We start from the raw sequence: 23,874 nt of genomic DNA, 5'->3' as shown, positions 1-23,874 counted from the left end.
AGGCTCTGTGCTGTGCTGATAGCTCAGAGCCTGGAGCCTGCTTCTGATTCTGTCCCCCTATCTCTCTGCTCCTCCCCTGTTCACTCTCTGTTTCAAAAAATTAATAAACATTAAAAAGAGTAGGGAAAGAAACACTTCATTAAATATATACATTGATCACAAGACACAGCCTGATTCTAGAAAGAGGCACATCCTCCTGTACTCCCTCCTTTGTTCCTGCTGGCTGGAATATAGTCAAGATAGCCGGAGCTCCAGCAGCCATACTGGATCATGAGGGAGAAGCTAGGTGTTGAGGACAGCACAGCAATAACCTAAGTGGGACCTAGGTCCCCCAGTGGCTATAAAGCCACCCTGGACTTCTTATACGCATCACAGAGAAGGGAACTTTTCTCTTTTTTAAGACACTTTTGCTTTGGCTTTTTTGTTACTCCCAACTGAACCGAATCGCAACTGCTAATCCTAACTCCCTGGCATTAGCTGTCCCTACCCACTTCCCTGCTTTATTTTTCTTCAGGGAAAGTAGAATTGCCACCACCTACTAAATTATATTTTAATAATGCGTATGTTTATCATTGGTCTGTCCCAGCAAAATGTAAGCTCACAAGGGGGAGAGATTTTATGTTTTGTCCACTTCTGCACCCCCAGCTCTTCAGCAGTGCCTGACATATAGTGGATGCTCAATGAAAATGTGTTGCCTGGGCAAACAGAAGGATAAAGTTATGTCATAGAACGATCTTACGGATGAGGGTGCAGAGGCTTCGAGAGGGTCACCCAGATGGGTAGCGATGGAGCCCGGATGTGACGTGAACTTACACAGTCTGACTCCAGAACCCATGCTCTCAAACACTAACTAAGCTGCCACCCAACTCAGGGAAGCCCCTCAAAATCCTTCTAACCGGAACCATACCTTACTTCTAATGGGAAAGGCTACATTTCTTCAGGGAGGAAATATGAGCAGGAATCTGAGGCCAGAAAGATTCTCTGAGGTCTCAGGCTTGGTTACTAATGAATATTGGAAACAATAAAAAAGGGGGGGGGGTGAAAATCTCGTGCTTCCTTGATTCTAAGACACTACTGGTTATAAGACATACTGTCAATTTTATTGGGACGAGGGAAAGAAACACTTCATTAAATAGATACATCGATCATAAGACATCTTGATGTCAGAAACATTATAATGGAGTGGCCAAAATGCCTTTGAGAAAGCTGTTAGAGGTATTTCCTTAAGTGTTCCTCGAATGAATATGGTTTGGCCAATTTTTTCCATAAAAGAAGCTAACACAAGGCTGGGTTCTTTGCTTTCCACCCCCCACCTACATCTACGCCAGAGTTAAGCCCTCCCTTCCTCCCGGTGCCTTGTGCACGCCTCTTTCTTTCAAGCTGCTGTGTAATTTATGTGTTTACTTATCTCCTCTGTAATATTCTGGGCTGGAAAATGAAGATCACTGAACCGTGTCCTGTTTGCCCCTGCAGCCCCAGCACAGTCTGGCACATAGTAGGGTCTTAGGGAATGTTTACTGAGGAAATGCATGAATGAATCAAGGAGCAAATGAATAGAACAATGGGTGAATGGTTATGCCTACACCTGTCAGATCCTCAGCCCATAGGGGTGGGAGTGGTTCCCATGTATGTCCCTGGTAGAACCCAAGCAAAGCTCCAGGGATTTGAACAGCATCAAAGAAGGGAGGGACAGAAGCCAGAGCTCCTTCCAAGGATGAGGGGAAGACATTGGTTATATGACCTTGTAGAAAAGAGCTGCTTTTACACTGGGGGAGGGCTCCAGCCTCTAACCCAAAAACCTCAGTGTCTCATCAATTCTGGAAGGAAATCTGGTGCTGCTGAGCTCACCTTCCCCCTCCTCAACTCACAGGCAGGAAGAAGGCAGGACACATTTTCTCCCTGAAATATGCAGAACGGTGGTTGCCATGAGCACTGAGATCCGCATGTTGCTTGACATCCGTTTTTTTAGAAGTTCAGTTGCCATGGTAACAAAATACCATGTGCAAGACTGAAGATGAATCTCTCTAGCTTGAATCTGAGGGAGACAGAGGCTCTTTCTAGACATCTCCTGGTGTGGCAGGGTGGGACCGAGCCTTCCACCTCAGGACTCAAAACACATCAAAGAATTCAATCGAATTGCACTGAAGCAGCCTGCCAAGACACGGCTGATGGAAGGGGAATGCAGCTCCCATCATCATCCTGGCTGGGCTGGGGGGCTACCCAATACCCTCCTTGAAGCCACCCGAGGCACTGTGGACACTGCCTGCCACAGGTGTCATGTGCTTTCAAACAGCAGTCACTGCTGCTGGTGACACATATCCCAAGAACAGGCAAACATGGCCACAGGCAAAACAACAAGTGTTCATGCCACAGAAATATTTATTGAGCATCTACGATTAGCCATGGATAGTCCTAGGCACTGAGGATACAGACAAAAACCCTCCTCGAAGGGTCTAAATCCTGCCCTCAGGAAGACAGATGATAAATACAGAAGTAAAATATGGTTTATCAGAAGGTGGGGTGGGTTGAAGAAGGCGCCTCGCCCCAAAGATGTTCTACATCCCTGTGAATTTGTGAATGTTTTGCCCTGTGTGGCAAAAGGGATTTTGCAGATATGATTAATTCAGGAATCTTGAGGTGAAGGTGTTATCCTGGATTATCCACGTGGGCCCAAGGTAAACAAGATGCTGTGCTGCTGGCTTTGAAGATGGAGGAAGGGGTCACAAGCCTAGGATTTAGGCAGCCTCTAGAAGGTGGAAAAGAGAAGGAAACAGATTATCCCTTAGAGCCTCCAAAAGGAATGCAGCCCCATGGCCGTCTGACCTCCACAGTTATAAGATAATAAATTTGTGTTGTTTTAAACCCCTGTTTGTAGCCACTTGCTACAGTGACAATAGGAAATTGATACAGATGGAAACACATGTCAATGGAGAAAAATACAGCAGAGAATAAGGGCAGAGAGTGCCGGTACAAGGGAGGAGGTCGAAGTTCCAAATGAGGTGGTCCACAAGCCACTCTGAGAAGGTGGCATGTGAGCAAAGGCATGGAGGAAAGCATGAGGGGAGTGGGTGTCTGAAGAACATTCCTGGCCAGGGGAATGGCCAGGGGGAAGACCTCTAGGTGGGAGTGTGCCTGGCCCGCTGGAGGATCAGCAGGGAGGCAAGTGTGGGAATAATCGAGAAGTGAATAATAGGAAGTAAGGTCAGCCAGGCTGAGAGGGCAGCTCATGGGCTTAGTAGAACACGGGAAGTCTATAGACTAGATGTTTGTGTCCCTACCCACCAAAGTCGTGTTCAAACTCAATCCCCAGTGTGATGTTGTTAGGAGGTGGGGGCCTTCGGGAGATGATTAGGTCATAAAACCAGAGCCCTCATGAATGGAATTAGTGCCCTCATGAAAGAGACCCCAGGGAGCTCCCTTTCCTCTTCCACCACTGAAGACACAATGAGAATGTGGTCCTCTGTGAACCAGGAAGCAGGGCCTCACTAGACACTAAATCTTCCCGAGCCTTGATCTTGAACTTCGCAGCCTCTGGAACTGTGAGAAATAAATTTCTGTGGTTTCTAAGCCACCCAGTCCATGGCATTTTGTTATAGCAACCCAAAGAAAGAGAGACAGGAACTCCCAAAGGGCTTTGACTAGGGGTGGGACATGACTGGATTTACCTTCTAAAGGGATTCCTGTGTTGAGAATAGCTGGTCAGGACCCTGGACAGAGGTAAGAGGGTAGTGAGGAACGGGGTGTTGGGGGGACAACACGGGGCCACATTGGGGGCCATGGGCGTGGTGGGAAGGGAGGAGGGGGTCAGACCCCAGATGTTCTTGGAGGGAGAGCTGACGTAAGGCAGATGGACTGGTTGAAGGCGGGAAGAAAAGAGAGGGGTCGAGATTGATGCTAAATTCTTGGCCAGAGCAACTGGCAGGCTGGCCATCACGGGTTTGGGCCATTTTCATTTTGAGAAATCTATCTGACCTGCAAATGCAAGATAGGAAAAGAGTTTGGAGTTCAGAGAGAGGTCCAGGCTACAGACAGAATTTGGAGGTCGCTGGCTTATAAAATGGTATTTCGGGCTAAGAGCCCAGATGAGATCACCCAGGGAATTCAGGCACTCCACCACCACCACCCCCCGCCGGAGATCAAGGAGATGGGGAGGACTCAGCAAAGCAACTCGAGAGAGTGGCCGTCGAGAGACCAGGACACCAAGGAGGGCGTAGAGACATGTGTTCCGGAGGAAGCAGTGGCCAGATGTATCAAATGCAGCCGGGAGTTCAGTAAGGTGAACACTGAAAATGGACACTGATTTAGCAGCTTGGCATTCGGCGGTGACCTTGAGAAGCGTGGTGGAAGCCAAGGCCGGATAAGAGCGGATCCAGGAGAGTGGGAGGGAAGGAAGTGGACCCAAGAAACAAGTTTTCAAGTTTTGCTGCACAGAACAGCGGGGAAGATGGAGAGACGATGTCTGATCAAGAGAGGGCTTTATTTTAGTTTTGTTTTGCAGCAGATGAAAAATGACAGCATGCTTGCATGCCGATGGAAAAATACCCAAAAGAGAGGAGAGAGGGAAATGGAGCACCGGGAAGAAAGTGCAGGGGCTTTCCGAGAGTAAAGACCCTGAGGAAGTGAGTGGGGTGGGCTCACTCCCTCCAGCAGGGGGGCTGAATTTAGGCAGCGCCACCACAGCAGCGAGAGGGGGAAGCCAGCGTGCGAGCACAGAGCAGGTGGGTGGGTGGCTGTGCTGCTGAGTCTGAGGAAGTTCTCTTCTGACTGCCCCAATTTTCTTTGGGAAGTAGGAAGCAAGCAGCCTCAGCGGAGAGTGAGGACAAGGAAGGAGGCGTGGGGGTCTAGAGAGAGGAGGAGGCGTGAAGTCATCACGGAGAGAGGGAGAGTGAATGGACGAGGGACATATAGTAGATCCGGCTGGCAGTCTGAGGTTTGCTCGAGAGGAGTGGTCATGAATGGAGAGTGAGCTCCGGTTTCTGTGTTTGTCCGGCCACACTGAGCGGCACGGGTGCAGACACGGAGGAGGTGGCCGGTCGGATGAAGTGAGATTTGGGATTCTGCTCAGGTTAGTAACATCACCTGGGGGAAGGGCAAAGCACTTGAGGGGCTGGTGGGAGGCAGAATAAGGCCCCCCCCCCAAAGATATCCACATCCTATTCCTTGGAACCTCTGAATATGTTAGATTACCTGGCAAAAAGATGGGGTGCCTGGGTGGCTCAGTCGGTTAAGCGTCCGACTTCGGCTCAGGTCACAATCTCGCGGTCCGTGAGTTCGAGCCCCGCGTCAGGCTCTGGGCTGATGGCTCAGAGCCTGGAGCCTGTTTCTGATTCTGTGTCTCCCTCTCTCTCTGCCTCTCCCCCGTTCATGCTCTGTCTCTCTCTGTCTCAAAAATAAACATTAAAAAAATTTTTTAAAAAAAAGATTACCTGGCAAAAAGAAACCCATATTGAGGTGACAGATAGAATTAAGATTGGCAATCAGCTGACCATGAAGTGGAGACATTATCCTGTACAGTCCACACCGGCCAAATGTGATCCCAGGGGGTCCTTATAAGTGGAAGAGGAAGACAGAAAAGAAAGAACTAAAAAAAATGGCCGTATAAAGACTCAGCCCAGCATTGCTGACTTGAAGATGGCAGAAGGGACAATGAGCCCAAGAATATGGGCTAGAAGCCCCTAGAAGCTAGAAAAGGCAAGGAAACAGAGTCCTCCCTAGGGCCTACCAACAGCTTGGTGTTAGCCCCATGAGACCCACTTCAGATTTCATACCTCTAGAACTGTAAGAGAATAAGTTTGTGTTGTACACAAATACCATTATGTCTGTGGTAATTTGTAATAGCAGCAGTAGGAGACTGGTACAGGCGTGTGTGAGGAAGTCACGGCATTTGAGCGGAGTGAGGAGGGTAATGAGCTATGAGCAGGATAAAAAGGTAGTAAGATCGATGAATTAGAGGGCCAGGTGGAGTCAAAGAATTGTTGGAGATGAGGCACTAGAAGATAAATTCGAATACGATGGCATGCTCTGAATTGACACGAGAATGGAGTTGCGGCTTTTGATAATGGCAAGGTCAAGGGTATGACCATGGGAATGAGTGCTGAGATGGGGCGGAAGACAGGATCCTCAGAGGAGGTGGTAGGGAGCCAGAATAGTGAGGAATCACTTTTGTGGATATCGAAATCACCAAAAAGTAAGCAGGAGTGGTAGAGCAGAGAACTAAAGCCAGGAGTTAAAGTCTTTAGGGAAGAAGGCCCCTGGGCTAATGAATGACCACAGCATGTGGGTGGCATGGTCCAGTGACATGGGAGACTTTAGCGGCAGGGGGAAGGGATTTTGACTTGTGAGCAGCAAAGGCGTGTGCCCCACTGAAGGTCCAGTGGCTTGAGAGGTGAGGGACAGGACCCACCCACCCATTGCAAGGGCTACAGGAAAACATTGTATGGGAATGCCACAGCTTAACCTCTGTTGACCTGTCATTTGTAACCAGCCTCTAAAATGCCTCCCAGTGGTCCAATTTCCCAGCACACACAACATGATGTGGGACTGGCCCTGTGTGACCAATAAAATCTGGCACAGAAACACTCTGTGACTTCTGAGACTAACCATAAAAGGCTTTGCACCTGCCATTTTGGCCTCTTGGCTCATTCTCTCTGGGGAAACATCAGCCCCCACGCCAGGAGGATACTCAAGCAGTCCCATGAAGAGAAACCGAGGCCTCAGCCAACTGCTAGTACCATCTTGCCAGGTACAAGGGTGAGCCATGTTGGAGCGGCCCTCCCAGCCCCATTCGACCCTTCAGATGACCGCAGCCCCAGCCACTATCTGACTGAGATCTCACAAGAGACCCTGGGAATGGGCTGGCTGAGCTGCTCTCAAATTTCTGACCCACAGACACCATGAGAGGGGACTAAATAATTGTTGTTGTTGTAAGCCACTGAGTTTTGGGGTGATTCATTACACAGATACTAATGCACTAGTGCTCTCTTAATAGTCTCTCCTCTGGCAACGCCTCTAAGTTTCAAATGAAATGACTTCCTCAGGCAGGTTGCCCCAGACCCCCTCTCAGAGCACTCCATTCTTCTCACCACATAATTAAATAATGATTTGTGTAATCATTCATCTCATGTATATCCCTATGGCATATATCCCTCTCCCAAACAAGACTGTAAGCTCCAGAGAAGGACCGCACATGCCTTACCGTCCTCTGTACCCAGGACCGGCCACAGAACAAGTAAGTGTTCAGAAACCATCTGTTGGATGGCTGATTGAGTGAACGAAGATGGGCCATATTTGGTTAGATTAGGAGGTCAGGTGGACGGTGTCATGCTGAGATCAGAATCATCACAAAATGGAGCCCAATTCCCCTCCTCTGGCCTTGTCGTTGCTCGCCCCCGCACTGGCTCAGGGCCCAGTGGGCTGCAGGTGTCTCCTCTTGTCTGCATTCCTGAGATCCAGCTGTATCCAAATACTGGCCTTTGTTTAGACTGTTCAGTTTGTTATGCAAACATGACTTTGCTTTGAACTGGACTGCAATTTGATGGATGCACCAGGAGCTTATCTCGTGAACACAGGTGCACTGAAAATAACATTTCATCCATCACTTTGGTTCATCTGCTGTATTTATACCACTCGGTACTCAGGCACCTGATTGTAGACTAATGCTATGCCGAAGGCTCCTGTATGCTCAAAATCCTCCAGAATGAATAGAAATTTTTGTCTCATTCCTCTTTTTCTTTATTTCTTCCTCTATTTCTTATTTGTGGAATCACAAATCCACAGGCACAATTTTCCCAAAGGGTTAAGAGCATGCCAAACAGATTTTGGCCATTGTTCTGCCAGCGGTGTGGCCTTAGGGAAGCTGTGGGTCCTCCCTGAACCTCAGTTCCCTCATCTGTAAAATGGGAATTATAATAGTTCCTGCCTTGCAAAAGTAATTGCGAGGATCAATTACGATAAAGGAAAAGGTTTCACATAAGGCCTGGCACACAGCAAGCGTTCAGTAAATACTGGTTTATTATTATCAGAAATGAACAGAGACATGTGACTTTGAAATGAATACGGCTTCAAATCCAGCTTCAAACAAATTGGCAGGAATACTGTGGATGTTCATGAGCATTCTAGAACAAACACAGATTCTTCTTTTTAAAAAATGCACACACAAGTATATACCAATGTAGCACTAAAAGGCACACACACACACACACACACACCTATAACTGCAAAGCATCCACATGGTAAATCATAGCTCATTTCTATTCATCCCTTACGTAATCACTTACAACCACCTGGATATTAGGAAAATTGTACTTCAAGAGCTTTGAAAACCTTGCCAAAATCTCTCTAAATGAAACCGTTCCCAGCCTTCAAGAGAAACATTGCACTACCCACCTTTTTCGGGGAAGGAAGGCAAGTAGTCCAAGGTCACAAAATGAGTCACTGTCGGAAGTGAGATTTTTTTTTTTTAAATAAAAGTGTATGTGCCATCCTTTAAGGATAACGTACTGACGTACTGTCAGTTAGAGATTTGCTGCAAGCTGCTTCTCTCATAGTTAGGAGGATGACAACAGAGTCAGCTGTCAGGAACCCACCTTACTCAGCTGTCCGGCAAATGTCTTTTCAGAACCTACTATGGACCAGATGCTGTCCAGGGCACTGTGGAGTTAGCAGCCTCAAAGACAGATGCATTGCCTGCTCTCAGAGTGCTCAGTGACTTAGGGGTAGAGGGAGACAGGCATCCAATAAATGATGACATAAATAATGACATGACGACACTTCTGATAAATGCTTTAAGGGAGCCAGGAAAGGCAGAACCACAGGAAGTCAGGGGAGCTTAGGGGACTGTTTCCCTAGGAGTGGGGACATTTAAAAAAAAATTTTTTTTTGAAATGTTTATTTTTGAGAGAGAGAGACAGAGCAGAAGTGGGGAAGGGACAGAGAGAGGAGACACAGAATCTGAAGCAAGCTCCAGGCTCTGAGTTGTTAGCACAGAGCGCACACAGGGCTCGAACCTATCAACCGCAAGATCCCCACCTAAGCCAAAGGCGGATGCTTAACCAACTGAGCTACCCAGGCACCAACAGTGGGGACATTCAAGCATTGGCTCAGAAGATGAATAGGAAGGATGGGAATGAGCAGAAAACAACCTATAGAAAGCACATAATGGTGCTAGGGAGGTAGAGGGACTGGAAGGAGGCTCACATAGCGTGCCCGAAGCAGAGAGAGGTCTCCCAGGGAAGCTGGGGGAGGGGATGGAGTGCAATCACGACCTTTGGGGGCCAGCGTGACAGATTAGGGATTGTATTAGTTATCTTTTGCTAAAAACAAATCCTCCCAAAGCTTAGTTGACTTAAGACACCAGTGAACATTTGTTAAATCCCAGTTTGTGTGGGGTGGGAATTTGGGACTGGGTTAGCTGCATGGTTCTGGCTGGGGGTTCTCACGAGGTCGCAGTCTAGATGTAAGCTAGGGCTAGAGTCATCTGACATCTGACTGGGGCTGCAGGGTCACTTCCAAAATGGCGCCCTCACACACATGGTGAATTGATGCTGGCTGTTGGCACGAGGCCTCAGTTCCTTGCCATGTGCCAAGCACTTCATGCTTGAGTGTCCTCGTGATACAGCAGCTGGTGTCCACCAGAGATAGTGACCCGGTAGGAAGCATGGCAGGAGCCACGATACCCTTCATATCCTGGCCTCAGAAACCACATCATGTCCCTTCCCCAATGCCTGATTCATGACCTAGGTCAGCCCTACTCGTTGTTGGGGCGGGGACTACACACAGGCATGACTACTGGGAGGTGGGGATCAGTGGGAGCCTCGTGGTGGCTGGCGAGAGCAGGGATGTCTCACGCATTTCTTCAGTGTCCCCTGTGGTGTCTAGTTTTGAACTCAGCACGCGCTTAATAAAACAATTCCTGTGATGACAGAATATCTAAACCAGAAGGGACTATGGCAATGAGTCCAACTTCCTCATTTTGCAGAAAAACATTGCTGAATGAATACATAAATAAATATGGAATAATTAATAATCAACTGACCTAGATCGAGGCACTTTTATGTTCCTAGGAACAAATGATCATGAGAATATGACACGTGAATCTGGGACACAATAATGGTCCATCTGAAACTACTGAGGAGAGACTTCTGGTAGACCCGGAAAGTTGAGGGAAACTCCCCACTCCTTCCCCAAGCCTCAATAAAAGACAAAAAGAACAATAAAAGGACAAAAAGTGACATAAAAAGAACAACAAAAGAACAGTAAAGACAATAAAAGAACAAAAAGTGGCATAAACTGACAAGGAAACACAGAGAAGTGATGACAGCAGCTGACATTCTTAACATTCTGGAAGACGGATGGCACATGAGCAAGGGGTCGCAAGCTCAGTAGGATGGGAAAACGGAAACCTCCCAAGAGTCATGCTGGGGAGCCTGGAACCTAGGTATTCCACGCACCAGACATCTCAGGTGATCAGGTGCGGGGGGTAAGGAAAAACCGAGGGCCAGGTGAAAGCCTGCAGTGAGAGGCCCAGATCCAAGCCTTCTCCTGAGAAGTGCACACATTCCCACCCCACGCCCTCGGCCATAAGACTAGAGCTTTCCTCTCGAGGGGGACTGCCTCCAGAATATCTGGGCTGAGCACCCCCGGGCACGGCTGAGGGTGAGGGAGCACCACGCTGAACACAGAAGCACGGGCAGCCTGCATGCTGATCAGGAGACAGGAGGCCCTGTCTCCACTCCTCCCCCAGAATCCTGGCAACCCTGCTTCTACCTCCCCTCCCCCATGGGCAGGCTGCTCTGGGAGTTCTCTCCGGGGACAGTGTCCAGCCCAAAAGAAGACCTACAGACCTCGATATAGTGAGGGTTGTTAAGAAAAACCAGAGCGGGACTGCTAAAGCGGTAAAAGCAGATTTTATTCAGAAACTATTGCAACAGGGGAAGAGAGGCCTCAGTACAAAACTGGGCTCCTTTCCCGATACAGCAAGAACAAGTCAGGATTTATGGCCAAGAAGCAGGGGGAAATCAATCAGTGGGTGGAAAATTATTGAGAGGATACATCAGGGGTAAAGGCTTATTCTTGCTAAACCAACTCCACAAGATTCTTGCTGAAGGTGATCAGATATCACCTGGAGGATGGTGGGGGGTGAGGAATTAGATCGGATATTGAGGGTGGCAGATATGGAGGGTGGGGCCCTACTTTATCAATAAACTGACTTAACAAGATTCTTGCTAAAACTAAGCAATGTAGGACTGGCAAGGATGGGGCCATAGAGAAAAGGGTTCAGAAGAGTCTGACTCAATTTTTTTAATGTTTATTTATTTTTGAGAGGGGCGGGGCAGGTGGAGAGGCCAGAGAGAGAGAGAGAGAGAGAGAGAGAGAGAGAGACAGAGGACCCGGACGTGCGGCTCAAACTCACCAACCATGAGATCATGACCTGAGCCAAAGTTGGACACTTAACCCACTGAGCCACCCTGGCTCAAGTTTTGTCAAGGAAAGTCTTTGTTGGGGTTTCCTTACAAAATGGCTGAGTATGTCATCAGATACTGAGACCCACATATGACAAAGACGTGTTCATCCCCCTCCACCCTCCAGACATGAGTTTTCAATCAGCATTTGTGCCTCTCAGATACAAGAAGCGAGGATTAGAGGAAAGCTGTCTAATGAGCTCAGAGATTCATACTGAGCTCATGAGAGTCAGAGATTCATCAGAGATTCTCTGAGGAGAGTCAGAGATTCATATTTCTTAAAATTAATTATTAAAAAATGGAAAACAGGAAAAAGGAATTCAGGGAGCAGAGCAATGCATGAAACTGAAGAAGGCTTTTCTTAAAACAACTATAATTACAATTCCAATGTTACTGTTTTCTCTATATATGATCAACACATAAAGCTGCATCACAATGTTGTAGTAATAACGCAAAGTTTATAAAACATGATTCTTACAGCTCTCATTCTAATCAGGATACCAAATGGAATAAAAATCTCAACAGTCTCCAGAAATAATGATAATAATAAATAAAAATTTAAAAATCAAAACAACTGTACTTGGAAAACCCTAAAGACTCCACACACAAAAAAAAATTTTAGAATACACAAATTCAGCAAAGTTACAAGATACAAAATCAACACACAAAAATCTGTTGTATTTCTATACACTAACAATGAACGATCTGAAAAGGAAATTTTAAAAAATTTCATTTCAAATAGCATCAAAAAAATAAAATAAAGTACTTAGGAATCAACTTCATCAAGAAGGTAAAAGATTCATACGCTAAAAACAATAAAGTGTTGCTGAAAGAAATTAAAGAAGACGCAAATAAATGGCAACGTGCATGGACTGGAAGACTTCATGTTGTTAAAATGCCCATCCTACCCAAAGCAATCTACAGATTCCATACGATCCCTAGTAAAATCCCAATGGCATTTTTTGCAGAAATAAAAATATCCATCCTAAAATTCACATGGAATCTCAAGGGATCCTGATTAACCACAACCATCTTGAAAAGGAAGAACAAAGTTGGAGGTCTTATACTTTCTGATTTCAAAACTTATTGCAAAACTATAGTAATCAAAAGAGTGCAATACTGCCAGAAAGACTGATATATAAATCAATGCTAAAGAATGGAAAACCCAGAAATAAATGTTTGAATACATGGTCAAATGATTTTTGACAAGAGGGCCAAGACCACACTCAGTGAGGAAAGGACAGTCTTTTTAACAAATGGTATTGGAAAAATTGGATATCCATATGCAAAAAAAAATGATGTTGGACCCTTACCTTAGACCATATGCCAAAACTAACTCAAAATGGATCAAAGACCTAAAACTAAGACCGAAAACTACAAAACTCTTAGAAGAAAACACCAGGGGAAAGCTTCATGACATTGAATTTGGCAGTGAGTTCTTGGATAGAACACCAACATTATAGGCAACAAGAGTAAAAATAGATAAACTGAGCTACAGCAAAATTGAAAACTTCTGCACATTAAAGGACACAATTAACAGAATAAAAAGGCAACCTAAGGAACAGGAAAAAAAATATTTTTGCAAGTCAAATATCTGATTTGACTCCTACAATTAAACAATTGTAAAATGGGCTAAGGACTTGAACGGACATTTCTCCAAAGAAGATACGCACGTGGCCAACAGGCATATGAAAAAAATGACAATGTGATACATCTCACACCCATCAAGATGGCTGCTATATATTTTTTAAATAATAATAATAACAGAAAATAACAAGTGGTGTTATTATAGTTCTTAATTATGGAGAAACTGAAACCCATCTCTGGTATAAAATGGTACAGCAGCTATGGAAGCCAGTATGGTAGTTCTTCAAAATATTAAAAAATAGAATTACCATATGCTCTAGCAATTCCACTTCCGTTTATAGATCCAAAAGAGTTGAAAGCAGGGCCTCGAAGAGGTATTTGTACACCCCTGTTCACAGCAGTAATTATTCACAGTAGCCAAAAGGTGGAAGGAACCCAAAGGTCCATCAACGACTGAGTGGAAAAACAGAATGTGGTATATCCATACAACGGAATATTATTCAGCCTGTAAAAGGAGGGAAATTCTGACACCCAGTACAACACAGATGAACGTTGAGGACCTTATCCAAAGTAAAATAGCCAGTCGCAAAAAGGCAAATACTGTACAATTCCACTTACAGGAGGCTAGCCAAATTCACAGAGACAGAAAGTAAAATAGCGGTTGCCAGGGGCTGGGACAGGGAGAAATGGGGAGTTGCTTCGTGGATATAGTGCTTCTGTTTTACAAGATGAAAAATTACGGGAGGTTGGTGGCACAACAATGTGAATATATTGCAACAACAATGCTGGACCGGACACTGAAGAATGGTTAAGATGATACATTTTATGTTATCTGTATTTTACCACAATTAAAAAAAATGTTTCAAGCAACTATAATTAACATTATTTGAGACAAGAACAAGAAGGAGATGCTATAAAAAGGAACAAAACCTTGCTCTTTTAGAAGTGAAAAGTTATGAGAAGAGATATATTAAAAAACCTAATGGAAAGGTTGGAAGATAAATTTGAGGTAATGTCCCAGAACATAGAACAAACATTTTTAAAAATGGAAAATTGGAAAGGACATTTTGAAAAATCAGAAGACCAGCCCAAGAGGTCCAACATCTGACTAAAATAGGTCTAGAAAGACAAAATGAAAACAGAAAACACAATGGAGGGTATTAGCACAAAGAAGTGTCCCTCGAATTGATTCCCAGAGTAAAACAGATTGATTTCCAGATTAAAAGATTCACCAAGTGCCCAGAGTAAATGCACATCATTATGAAACTTCAGGCCTCTGGAAGATCCTCAAAACTCCCAAGAGAAAAATCAGGTCACACGAACAGGATCAGGTATCAGAATGTCATTTCACATTTCAACAGCAATGTGGATCGTGTCTTCAAAATTTGGAGGGAAATTTATTTCCAGCCTAGAATTCTACACCCAGCCAACCTATCACTCAAAGCCACCGGAAAAGAGCTATGCCAAAACAAGGAAATAAACCAATATGGGGGGCGGGGGGGCAGGGGGGATGGAAAGCCAAGGGATCCAGAAAACAGGATCCAACACGGCAAAGAGGCAAAGGAAACTCCCCAGGATGGTAGTAGAGAAAAGTCCCAAGACAAGAACTCTGCAGGTCCAAAGAGTCACCAGAACAGACTGGAGCCTGGGGAGGATGCTCCCAGGAGGGATGTCTCTAAGAAACACCTAGAACTGAAAGACCACCTGGTGTGTTCAACCAGGCTGGACCACTGGGAGATGAATTAGTAATAGGTACAGTACATAAGGAAGTTGTTTTTTTTTTTAATAAGGCACTTACATATTTCTGAAAAAGCCAAACAGTTGTCCAACAAGGTAAATGGAATCCTAACACACTTCAAGTCTCAGCTTTGAATATTTGCAAGATCATAATAATTAAATACTGAATGCTGATGGTACGATATGACAACAAAATGTTCTGGCTTAACAGAAGGAAGGGGGGAAGAGAAATGTGTGTGATGGGGTGCATCGAAGGGCATGAAATCATCTTCCACAGCAGATAGGCAACAAAGTTTTAAAAACTAGAAAATCTGAAGTAGCTGTGTTATTTAAAAACAGAGGCAGGGGCGCTTGGGTGGCTCAGTCGGTTGAGCACCCGACTCTTGATTTCGGCTCAGGTCACGTTCCCAGGATCACAGGATCGAGCCCTGCATGGAGCTCCATGCTGAGCATGGAGCCTGCTTATGATCCTCCTTCTCCCTCTGGCCCTCCCTGCCTCGCACATGTGCTCTCATTCTCTCAAAAAACAATAAATAAACAAACAAACAAATAAATACACGGCCGCATAGGACAGAAATGCAGGCTGGGCGTCCCACTTCGGCTCAGTTCATGATCTCACAACTCTATGAATTCTGCACTGATGGCTCAGAGCCTGGAGCCTGCTTCGGATTCTGTGTCTCCCTCTCTCTCTGCCCCTCCCCCACTCATGCTCTGCCTCTCTCTCTCTCTATCAAAAATAAATAAACATTAAAAAAATTTAATAAATTAAAAAAATAATAATAATAAAATGTGCAAAAGAGGGTCGCCTGAGCGGCTCAATGGGTTGAGCTCTGACTTGGGCTCAGGTCATGATCTCCCAGTTCCTGGGTTCCAGCCCCACATCAGGCCCTGCACTGAGCCTGCTTTGAATTCTCTGTCTCCCTCTCTCTCTGCCCCCCCCCCAAATAAATAAACATTACAAATAAAAACAAATGTGTAAGAGTGGTTGTCTTTAGAAGTAAGAATTGAGACTGGGGAAGGGTGGGGCAGGAGACTGATATCTCTTTCTTTATAAACCTACTATGAGGCAGCTCCTGGACTTTCCAAAATAATACAAGTATCACTATGGTAGAAATAAAAATGATTGAAAAAAGAAAAACAAAATCCAACTGCACACCAGTGCCTAAAGCAGTGATGGCTGATGCAAAGTTGGGAGCTCTTTTTATCTTTTTTTTTAATTTTTATTTATTTATTTTGGGGAAGGGCAGAGAGAGAGAGGGGGAGACAGAGAATCCCTAGCAGGCTCCAACCGTCAGTGCAGAGCCCGATGTGGGTCTCGAACTCACAAACCTCAATATCCTGACCTGAGCTGAAACCAAGAGTGGGACGCTTAACCCGCTGAGCCACCCAGGCGCCCGGGAGCTCTTAACCAAGGACTGGAGGGAGGGGAATCTGAATAGACAGGACAGTGGAGCTCTGAGTGCAGCTGACCCCTCTTAAGGAACAAATTTGGAGGAAGAAGCACAGAAGGTCTGAGACCAAGCCTGGGGGGGTGGGGGGTGGGGGAGGTTGCGTAAGGAGGAGTCCTTGAAGTGAGGAGTGGTCTCCGGGGTGGGGAGGTGGGAATCCCTGCCAATGAGGCTAAGCGACTTGGGAACAAGGTAACAAAAGGGCTCACAGTATCAAATGCTGCTCTGAGCTCCAGGGGTCGTAAGGTAAAAACCAACTATGGCACACTGGGATATCACACAGCCCCGCGGGATCCTCCAGAGAGGATTTCCCAAAGGTGGTGAGCAAGGACCAGGTGAGCAAGCCTAGGGAGGCAGTGGAGGCTCTCTGCCTGTAGCTCCTTGACCTCTTATTCTCTGGGAGGCAGGAGGTTCAGTGAGCAGGTCAAAGGCTTGCAATCCTGGGGACATACTCATACTAAAATATGGCTGTTTATCTGAAATTCAAGTTTAACTCTGTGACTCTTGCATCTGTATGTGTGAACTCCCAGCAACCTCAAGAGGCTTGGAGGTATCTGTTTTGCACACTGATACCTTGCCACTGGCCACCTCCACCAGCACCCTCCCGACCCCACGTGGACACAGGCCATCCTCGCGCAAGGTGGTGCGGTCCAGAGGGGGGGACCCAGGAGACCCAAGGCAGGAGACAGCAGGATTTTTCTATGAGCTACCCTTCAAGTCAAAACCACCCAAAGCCCTTTCTAAACAGGGAGTTGGTTGAGTTAATGTCTCCGTTGGCCCAAGAGACAAATCTGGCACCATGAAAAGCACTCACATGAAGCTGTCATTGTGATCCACAGTCTGTTCTCTTGTGGGGAAATGAGGCCGCCTCTACAGGGTGGGAACAGTGGGAGGCTTCTGTGTCCTTCTTGTGTGATTGTTTACCACAAGCACGTATTACTTTTATAATCCGCAAAAAGCAGTAAAGACATTTCCATATGGAAAATAAAATGAGGCCGTAGTAAACCAGATCATCTGTGAGGCCCCCTCCAAAGCTAAGATTCTGTAATTCTAAGTAATTTCCTGTTCTTTATTTGCATGTCATTTAGGAACATTCAGTGATGCAGTTTAGTTGTGGTGGGGGTTTTTTTAGGGGAGGAGGTCTTGGGGGGATTTTTTTTTTTTTTTTTTTTTTTTTTTTTTTTAGCTTTCAATCGCCCCTCCTCCCTGCACAAAGGACTCTGAATCAATCCAGCCACCCACTATTGGTGCCTGCCAGCCCTGAATGCTGCTGGGCTGTGGGACATACAATCTTCCCACTGCCCCCACTCTCAGAGGTCACCTGGTTTGGCCTGGCAGGGCCCAAGCCTCTGGGCTCAATCCTGACCCGTGAGATTCCCCAGATGACCTATTCTGAGCCAAGGAAAGAGCCCGGCTGTTGGCTGTGTGACAGCCCAAGGCCATGAGTCTCCTGGGCCCCCATCAGAGCAGACCAGGGATTCTACAGAACTTGTGGCTTAACAATAATCCTGACGGGGGGAGATGTGTCCCCATACCCGAGGACAACTGTCTCTTTCCTACTACACTAGAACCCCCGCCTAATAAAAGCCCCCACTGATGGGTCGCGGGGAGGGTGGAAATGTCCCATCTACATGCAGCATATGTGGACTCATAGAAGGGTGAGGACTTGCTTATGGATCACCCAAACCTGTCATGGAGCCCTAGTCCTACCCCTTACCAGCCCTGTGACCTTGGGCAAGTCATATAACTGAGCCTGGGTTATTCCAAGGATTAAATGAGATAATGAATGCAAAACCCCAGGGCTTTGGGGAACCTGATTGGAGTTCACAAACCGGAGTTTTATCTATTTAATCCTCAGAGGGCGCAGAGGCAGCCCTTTGGCCAGAATGAGCTTTTCATCTGCAATTCCCACAGACCCAGAACTGCTCTGGAACGTTCCCCCACCCTCAAAAAGTACCCTCCCTGCTTCAGGCCAGGCGAGGGGCTCAGTGACTGCTCTCCCAGCTCAGGCGCAGCGGCCTGGCCCACGACCTTGGAAGAACCTAGGAGAAAGCTTCACCAAGCGACAGTACTTTTCCACTGCACTGCTCGGCCACCTCAGCAGGCTTTCTGCTGTGCAGACAGGAGGCAAAGTGCGCCAGGCCAGCCCCATCAGGAACCCACCCAAAATCACTCTCCGAGATGGGGGTAGGGACAAGCAGTGGCTGAGAAGCAGCTGGAATCCTAGAGAGAGGAGGGGGGTCCCGAAAGTGCCAAGGGGAGCGTGGAGACCACGGGTGAGGTCAGAGAAATTTGCATTCGCAAAGCCCTCCGGTACATTTCAAAAGATCCCTACTTCTTAACCGCCCCTCCACCCTCACCCCTCCAATAATAATGATTAAACCCGTTCCACCGCGCCTGTGCCGGGTCCCGGGCGAAGAGCAGCGCTAGCCGGCGCGGGGGAGGAGAGAGAGGAGGGCGAGGGGAGGGGACAAGAGATCTAGCGGTCCCGCCCGGTGATGTAGACAGCCCGGGGAGGTGGAGCCGCGACGCCTGAAGGAGTCCCCACCGCAATCGCGCTTTCGGTCTACCCCTCCGAGCGTCCAGCCGCCAGCCCCAGCTCCGGCGACCTCCCTGCCGCCGCAGTTCGGGCGGCGGGGACTGCGGGATCCTCCCTGCTCGGGCCTGGGTGGGGGGGGCGCCTCCACCACGCCCAGCCCCCTCCCCTCCTGGCTTCCCGGACGGCTGGAGCTACTCCCGGGGGAAGCTGTTCCCGGACGCTCGGCCGCCGCCCGGGCATCTCGGCTGCCAGCCCGGCTGGGCACCGGGCATCTGCGAAGCCAGCCCTGCCTGGCACTGGGCATCTCCGGGCACCGACTGGCTCCGGCGCCGCCCAGCTGCTCGCGACCCCCGGGGCCGCGGGCTTCTCCGCGCTCCCTCCCCTCCCCCCGGCCGCCGGGCAGGACGCCCGTGAGCTCCCGGTGCCCCCAGCCCCTTTGGCCGCCGCGGCCGCGATGCTGCCCTGGAGACGCAACAAATTCGTGCTAGTGGAGGACGAGGCCAAGTGCAAGGCGAAGAGCCTGAGTCCGGGACTCGCCTACACGTCGCTGCTCTCCAGCTTCCTGCGCTCCTGCCCGGACCTGCTACCCGACTGGCCGCTGGAGCGCCTGGGCCGCGTGTTCCGCAGCCGGCGCCAGAAAGTGGAGCTCAACAAGGAGGACCCGACCTACACCGTGTGGTACCTGGGCAACGCCGTCACCCTGCACGCCAAGGGCGACGGCTGCACCGACGACGCCGTGGGCAAAATCTGGGCGCGCTGCGGGCCGGGCGGGGGCACCAAGATGAAGCTGACGCTGGGGCCGCACGGCATCCGCATGCAGCCGTGCGAGCGCAGCGCCGCGGGGGGCTCGGGGGGCTCCGGGGGCCGCCGGCCGGCGCACGCCTACCTGCTGCCGCGCATCACCTACTGCACCGCGGACGGGCGCCACCCGCGCGTCTTCGCCTGGGTCTACCGCCACCAGGCGCGCCACAAGGCCGTGGTGCTGCGCTGCCACGCCGTGCTGCTGGCGCGGGCGCACAAGGCGCGCGCCCTGGCCCGCCTGCTCCGCCAGACCGCGCTGGCGGCCTTCAGCGACTTCAAGCGGCTGCAGCGCCAGAGCGACGCGCGCCACGTGCGCCAGCAGCACCTCCGTGCAGGGGGCGCCGCCGCCTCGGTGCCCCGCGCCCCGCTGCGCCGGCTGCTCAACGCCAAGTGCGCCTACCGGCCGCCGCCCGGCGAGCGCGGCCGTGGGGCCCCGCGCCTCAGCAGCATCCAGGAAGAGGACGAGGAGGAGGAGGACGGAGACGCGGAGGAGCGCGAGCGGCCCGAGGTGCTCAGCCTGGCCCGGGAGCTGAGGACGTGCAGCCTGCGGGGCGCCCCGGCGCCGCCGCCGCCGGCGCAGCCCCGCCGCTGGAAGGCGGGCCCCAGGGAGCGGGCGGGCCAGGCGCGCTGAGAGCGCGGGGGGGGCAGGACTTGCGGCCCCAGCCCCCGCCGGCCTGACTTCCAGCCTCCAACCCCGGCCCTGCCCGCTTCGGCTCCCCTCCGGTCCCCCGGCCCTTGCCTCCCTCGTGGTCTCTGTTGTCTGCCCCGCGCCTCATCCTGGCTCAGGGTGACGCCTGATACGCCCTTGATTACTGGGGGACTAAAGGGACAGGGAGAGCAGCGGTAATCGATTGTTCACCTCTCCCCACGTCCGGAGTTTCCGAGAGCGCCCTCCATCGTGGAATTGCCCATAAGCTTTACAACAGGTCTTTGCCCATAGACCACCCCCTCCCTCCCAAAACAACCTCTCAAAAGAAGAGGGAAGAAGTTTCCAGAAATCCAGGAGGGTGGCCTTGGATCTTGGCCGGGTGGAAGCCGTGGTCCTGCCCTTGGCCAGTCAAGCCTTCCTCCCTGGGATGGGACCAACTCTGGGGAGGCATTCTTGCAGGGGAAGAATAGTGGCCCCGAGAACTGAGGCCGGGCCCAAGGCGGGAACTGGGTCGGCGGCTTTCATACACACAAGATTTCTCAGGCCCTATGCCTGGCCTCTCTACCCCTTGGAGGATTTCTGGACTTCACTGCTCTGCGTCCGGAGAAGACTGGGCTGGTCCTACCAACGCAAACAACAGGCTAGACCAGGTAACGGCCCCCTGCACCAGGCAGCTGCCCAAGACTGTGCCCGGGCACCTGGCACCCCCACAAGACTCCTCACCCACCCCATCTCTCTGCAGACAGATGTGTGTGGTTCCCCACTAGGTTCCCCCAACCGGGACCAAGATGGGGCCTCCAAAGGAGGTAAGGAGAACCTTTGGCAGGTGCTTGAGGACACTGACTACCCAGGAAGTGGACACAGGAGGGATGCCCCTCCAATTCGGGGCTCGTCACAGGGAAGGGTCCTGACAGCCTTGTGTTCTCATAGCAAGCTGAGGAAGGAGAGTGTGTTAACCCCACAGTGGGAGTGCGCCCCGCCCAGGTGTCTCTCAACAAGGCCACAGAAAGCCCAAAGATCTGTGTGTCACCAACTGATCATTGTAAATAAAGTGGACCTGCTTTTTCATCCTTGTCACCACTCCTGTGTTGTGTTTGATGCCAGGCCCGCTGGGGACAAAAAGACTATCATCAGAACCCCAAGGGACAGGAGAAGGCCCCAGGGAGTGGCCCTCTTAAGCAGCTAGAGCCAACCCCGCAGGATTGGGGAGGAGGGGCTACTTCCAGGAAGCTGTTCCCTTAATGTCAGGGAAGGAGACACTAGCAGGTGTGAGGTCGTACCTGCCAAGCCTTGGAGGAGCGTCAGCTGTCTGTCTGGGCCGCCCAGGACGTGTCTGCCTGGGCACTCACATGGGAGTGTCCCTGAGACATTTGGCAGGGAGGGGGCACTGGGCTGGGGACTTGCCATCGGCCACACGTCTCTGACAAGATTCCTATGTATGTCAAAGCATGTGGTATATATATACTGCATCTCCCCGGGGACGAAAGTGGGGCTAGGTCGTAAAGGAGAGGGGCGGGGAGCCCATTTTTCCTTCAGGGGAGCTCGAGACGTCTGTCCAGACGTCTATGACAGTGCGAGTCTTGAGCTTGGATATCTTCTTTATTCCTGTGCTGAGCCGGGCACTGATCCCAGACTTCTCCAGAGCCCAGACAAGTGGCCTCTGCAGCGGCCAGCAGTCAGGACGGTCCTGTTCCCAGGCCGGGTCGGGGGACTTTGAAGGGGAAGCTGGGGTTGACGCCACATGTTGGGGAAGAGGGTACCCTGCACGTTCATTGCCTCCCTCTCACGCACGGACAGGGGTTTTGTTGGTGTTTCTCCCCATTTGCAGGAAGAGCAGAGGAAGCGGGAAGAATGTCAGACCTGGGAGACCAGGATGGGCTGCAGGTGAGGCAGCCGCTGGTGTCTGAGGCAACCTCACCCAGAAACAAGGTCACACGCGTGCCCTCTTTGGTCAGACTCAAGCGGCAGATGCTTACTCGGCGCTTGTGCGGGGACAGGCACTGAGCTGGGCACTGGGGGTCCAGGAGTCCCTCCCCTGTGGCTCTTTACGGTCTCAGGTGAGATGCACGTGATTAAAGGAACCGTTGCTGTATAATAATTCACAGGTATGTTCTCAGCCTGAGCTCCTACTCCACTTTTCTCTGGCGGCCTCCCCAAACACACACCCACACACCCTTCCTTCCCTCCTCCACAATATACCTGGGTTGAGGAGACCAGGGTGAGGGGACTCTGCCTCCTTACCAGCTGTGTGGCGTTGGGCGACTCACTCAGCCTCTCTGAGCCTCACCTTTATCAACAGTAAAATAGGGACACTATCCACCTCCCAGGCTAATTGTAAGAAGGAAATAGGACCCCATCTGAAAACGCGTTGGTAAACAATAAGACACGTGTGGAGAACAACCATTTTACCCGGAGAGCCCTTCTCTTCAGATTAAGTCTTCAGTGTGTTTAGCCCCACGCCGCCCCTGGCAGCAGGGATCATAAGCCGTCTTCCGGGCCTCGTCTCCACTTTCGATGTGTGTGGTGGAGGAAGGACCCAGGGCAACTTCTGTCCATCAGCGGATTGTGTCTGAGCCACAGCACAGCACCGGCTGCCCCCAGGCCACAGAGAGGGATCTCCCTGGGGCTGCTCCAGCTACCAGACCCCAGGCAGCCTCACCACCAAGAGAGGGAGACCACTCCCACCTCCATCCCGCACTGACCTTGGCTTTCTCCCTGGTCTCAGGCACAAGATGGAGAAGAACCTTGAACCACTAGTCAAGCTGTCTGGTGCCCCCGCATTACCTCTCCTGCTGGTTTCAGATCCCCCACCCGTGAAATGCAAATTGAGCGGGTTGGGCCAGTGGTGTTCAAACCGTGTTCCCCTGATTCCCCGGGGGTGCCCAGGGAGCTGCTGTGGGGAGTGATGGGGAGACAGAATGGGGAGCCCCCCCCCCCCGCCCCACAACCTGCTTTAACTGAAGCAGCTTATCTGTTTTCTCTTTGGGGGTTTCTGGGATCCTATTTGAATAAGGGCGTCCTCCCGATTTGTCTTGCTTAAGTTTAAATCGCTGGGTGACACGCTCCATAAGCTCCCCTTCCAGGCCTGACGCTGCAAGTGTCTAAGGCCCCTGGGGCTGGTGAGGCCTGAGGAGTAATTCTGGCGCGTGTCAGTGCGACAGTGGGGAGGCTTTCCAAGAACACACAGCCGAGGGCTGTGTGGGAAGTGTATCTCAGCTAGACCCCTCTTCACTTCCCCGCCCCCTTCAGTACCTGGACCGTGGTGGGGCAGAGAGTGGTGCTCAATACTAATTTGTTGAATGAGTGCATGAGTGAGTGAGCCAGATGGAAGGCCCATCACGGGATAGGGAACCAAGTGGGTGGAGAAGCATTCCTTCTGCCAAGCTTCTGCCTGGAGATGCTGAAGGAGAACTATATCCTCAGATGCCCTGTTCAGATGGATGGCTATTCTTGGGGGGGAAATCAGCAGTCTGAGATGGGACCAGTGGAGGAAACTGAAGCCTCCATCCATGGGGTGTGCTCCAAGCTCCAAAGCCTCAGGACTAGATCTGCTCTGTGGACTAGACCAGCACTCAGCACAGGACTGGCACTCACCATACCAGCTCCTGGTGGTGACCAACCACCCTCCAGGCATGCCGGCTGGGCAGCAGGAAG

General features: G+C 50.1%; 1 protein-coding gene across 2 annotated transcripts; it reads left to right on the top strand.

Moving 5' to 3' along the window:
- The first annotated feature begins 18,354 nt into the window (after positions 1–18,354).
- Positions 18,355–21,291, top strand: FAM43B (family with sequence similarity 43 member B). Of its 2 annotated transcripts, none has more exons than XM_049617922.1 (2): positions 18,355–20,870; positions 20,988–21,291. In XM_049617922.1, exon 1 carries the CDS (start codon positions 19,225–19,227, stop codon positions 20,200–20,202), a length of 978 nt encoding a protein of 325 aa, XP_049473879.1. In that variant the 5' UTR covers positions 18,355–19,224; the 3' UTR covers positions 20,203–20,870; positions 20,988–21,291. The 2 variants fall into 2 exon arrangements, with proteins under 2 accessions (XP_049473879.1, XP_049473878.1); XM_049617921.1 differs by having other exon boundaries at positions 20,963–21,291.
- Positions 21,292–23,874: the final 2,583 nt, after the last annotated feature.

The sequence above is a fragment of the Panthera uncia genome, assembly GCF_023721935.1.
Source record: "Panthera uncia isolate 11264 chromosome C1 unlocalized genomic scaffold, Puncia_PCG_1.0 HiC_scaffold_4, whole genome shotgun sequence".
NCBI lineage: Eukaryota > Metazoa > Chordata > Mammalia > Carnivora > Felidae > Panthera > Panthera uncia.
This window is presented reverse-complemented; position numbering and strand designations above follow the sequence as displayed.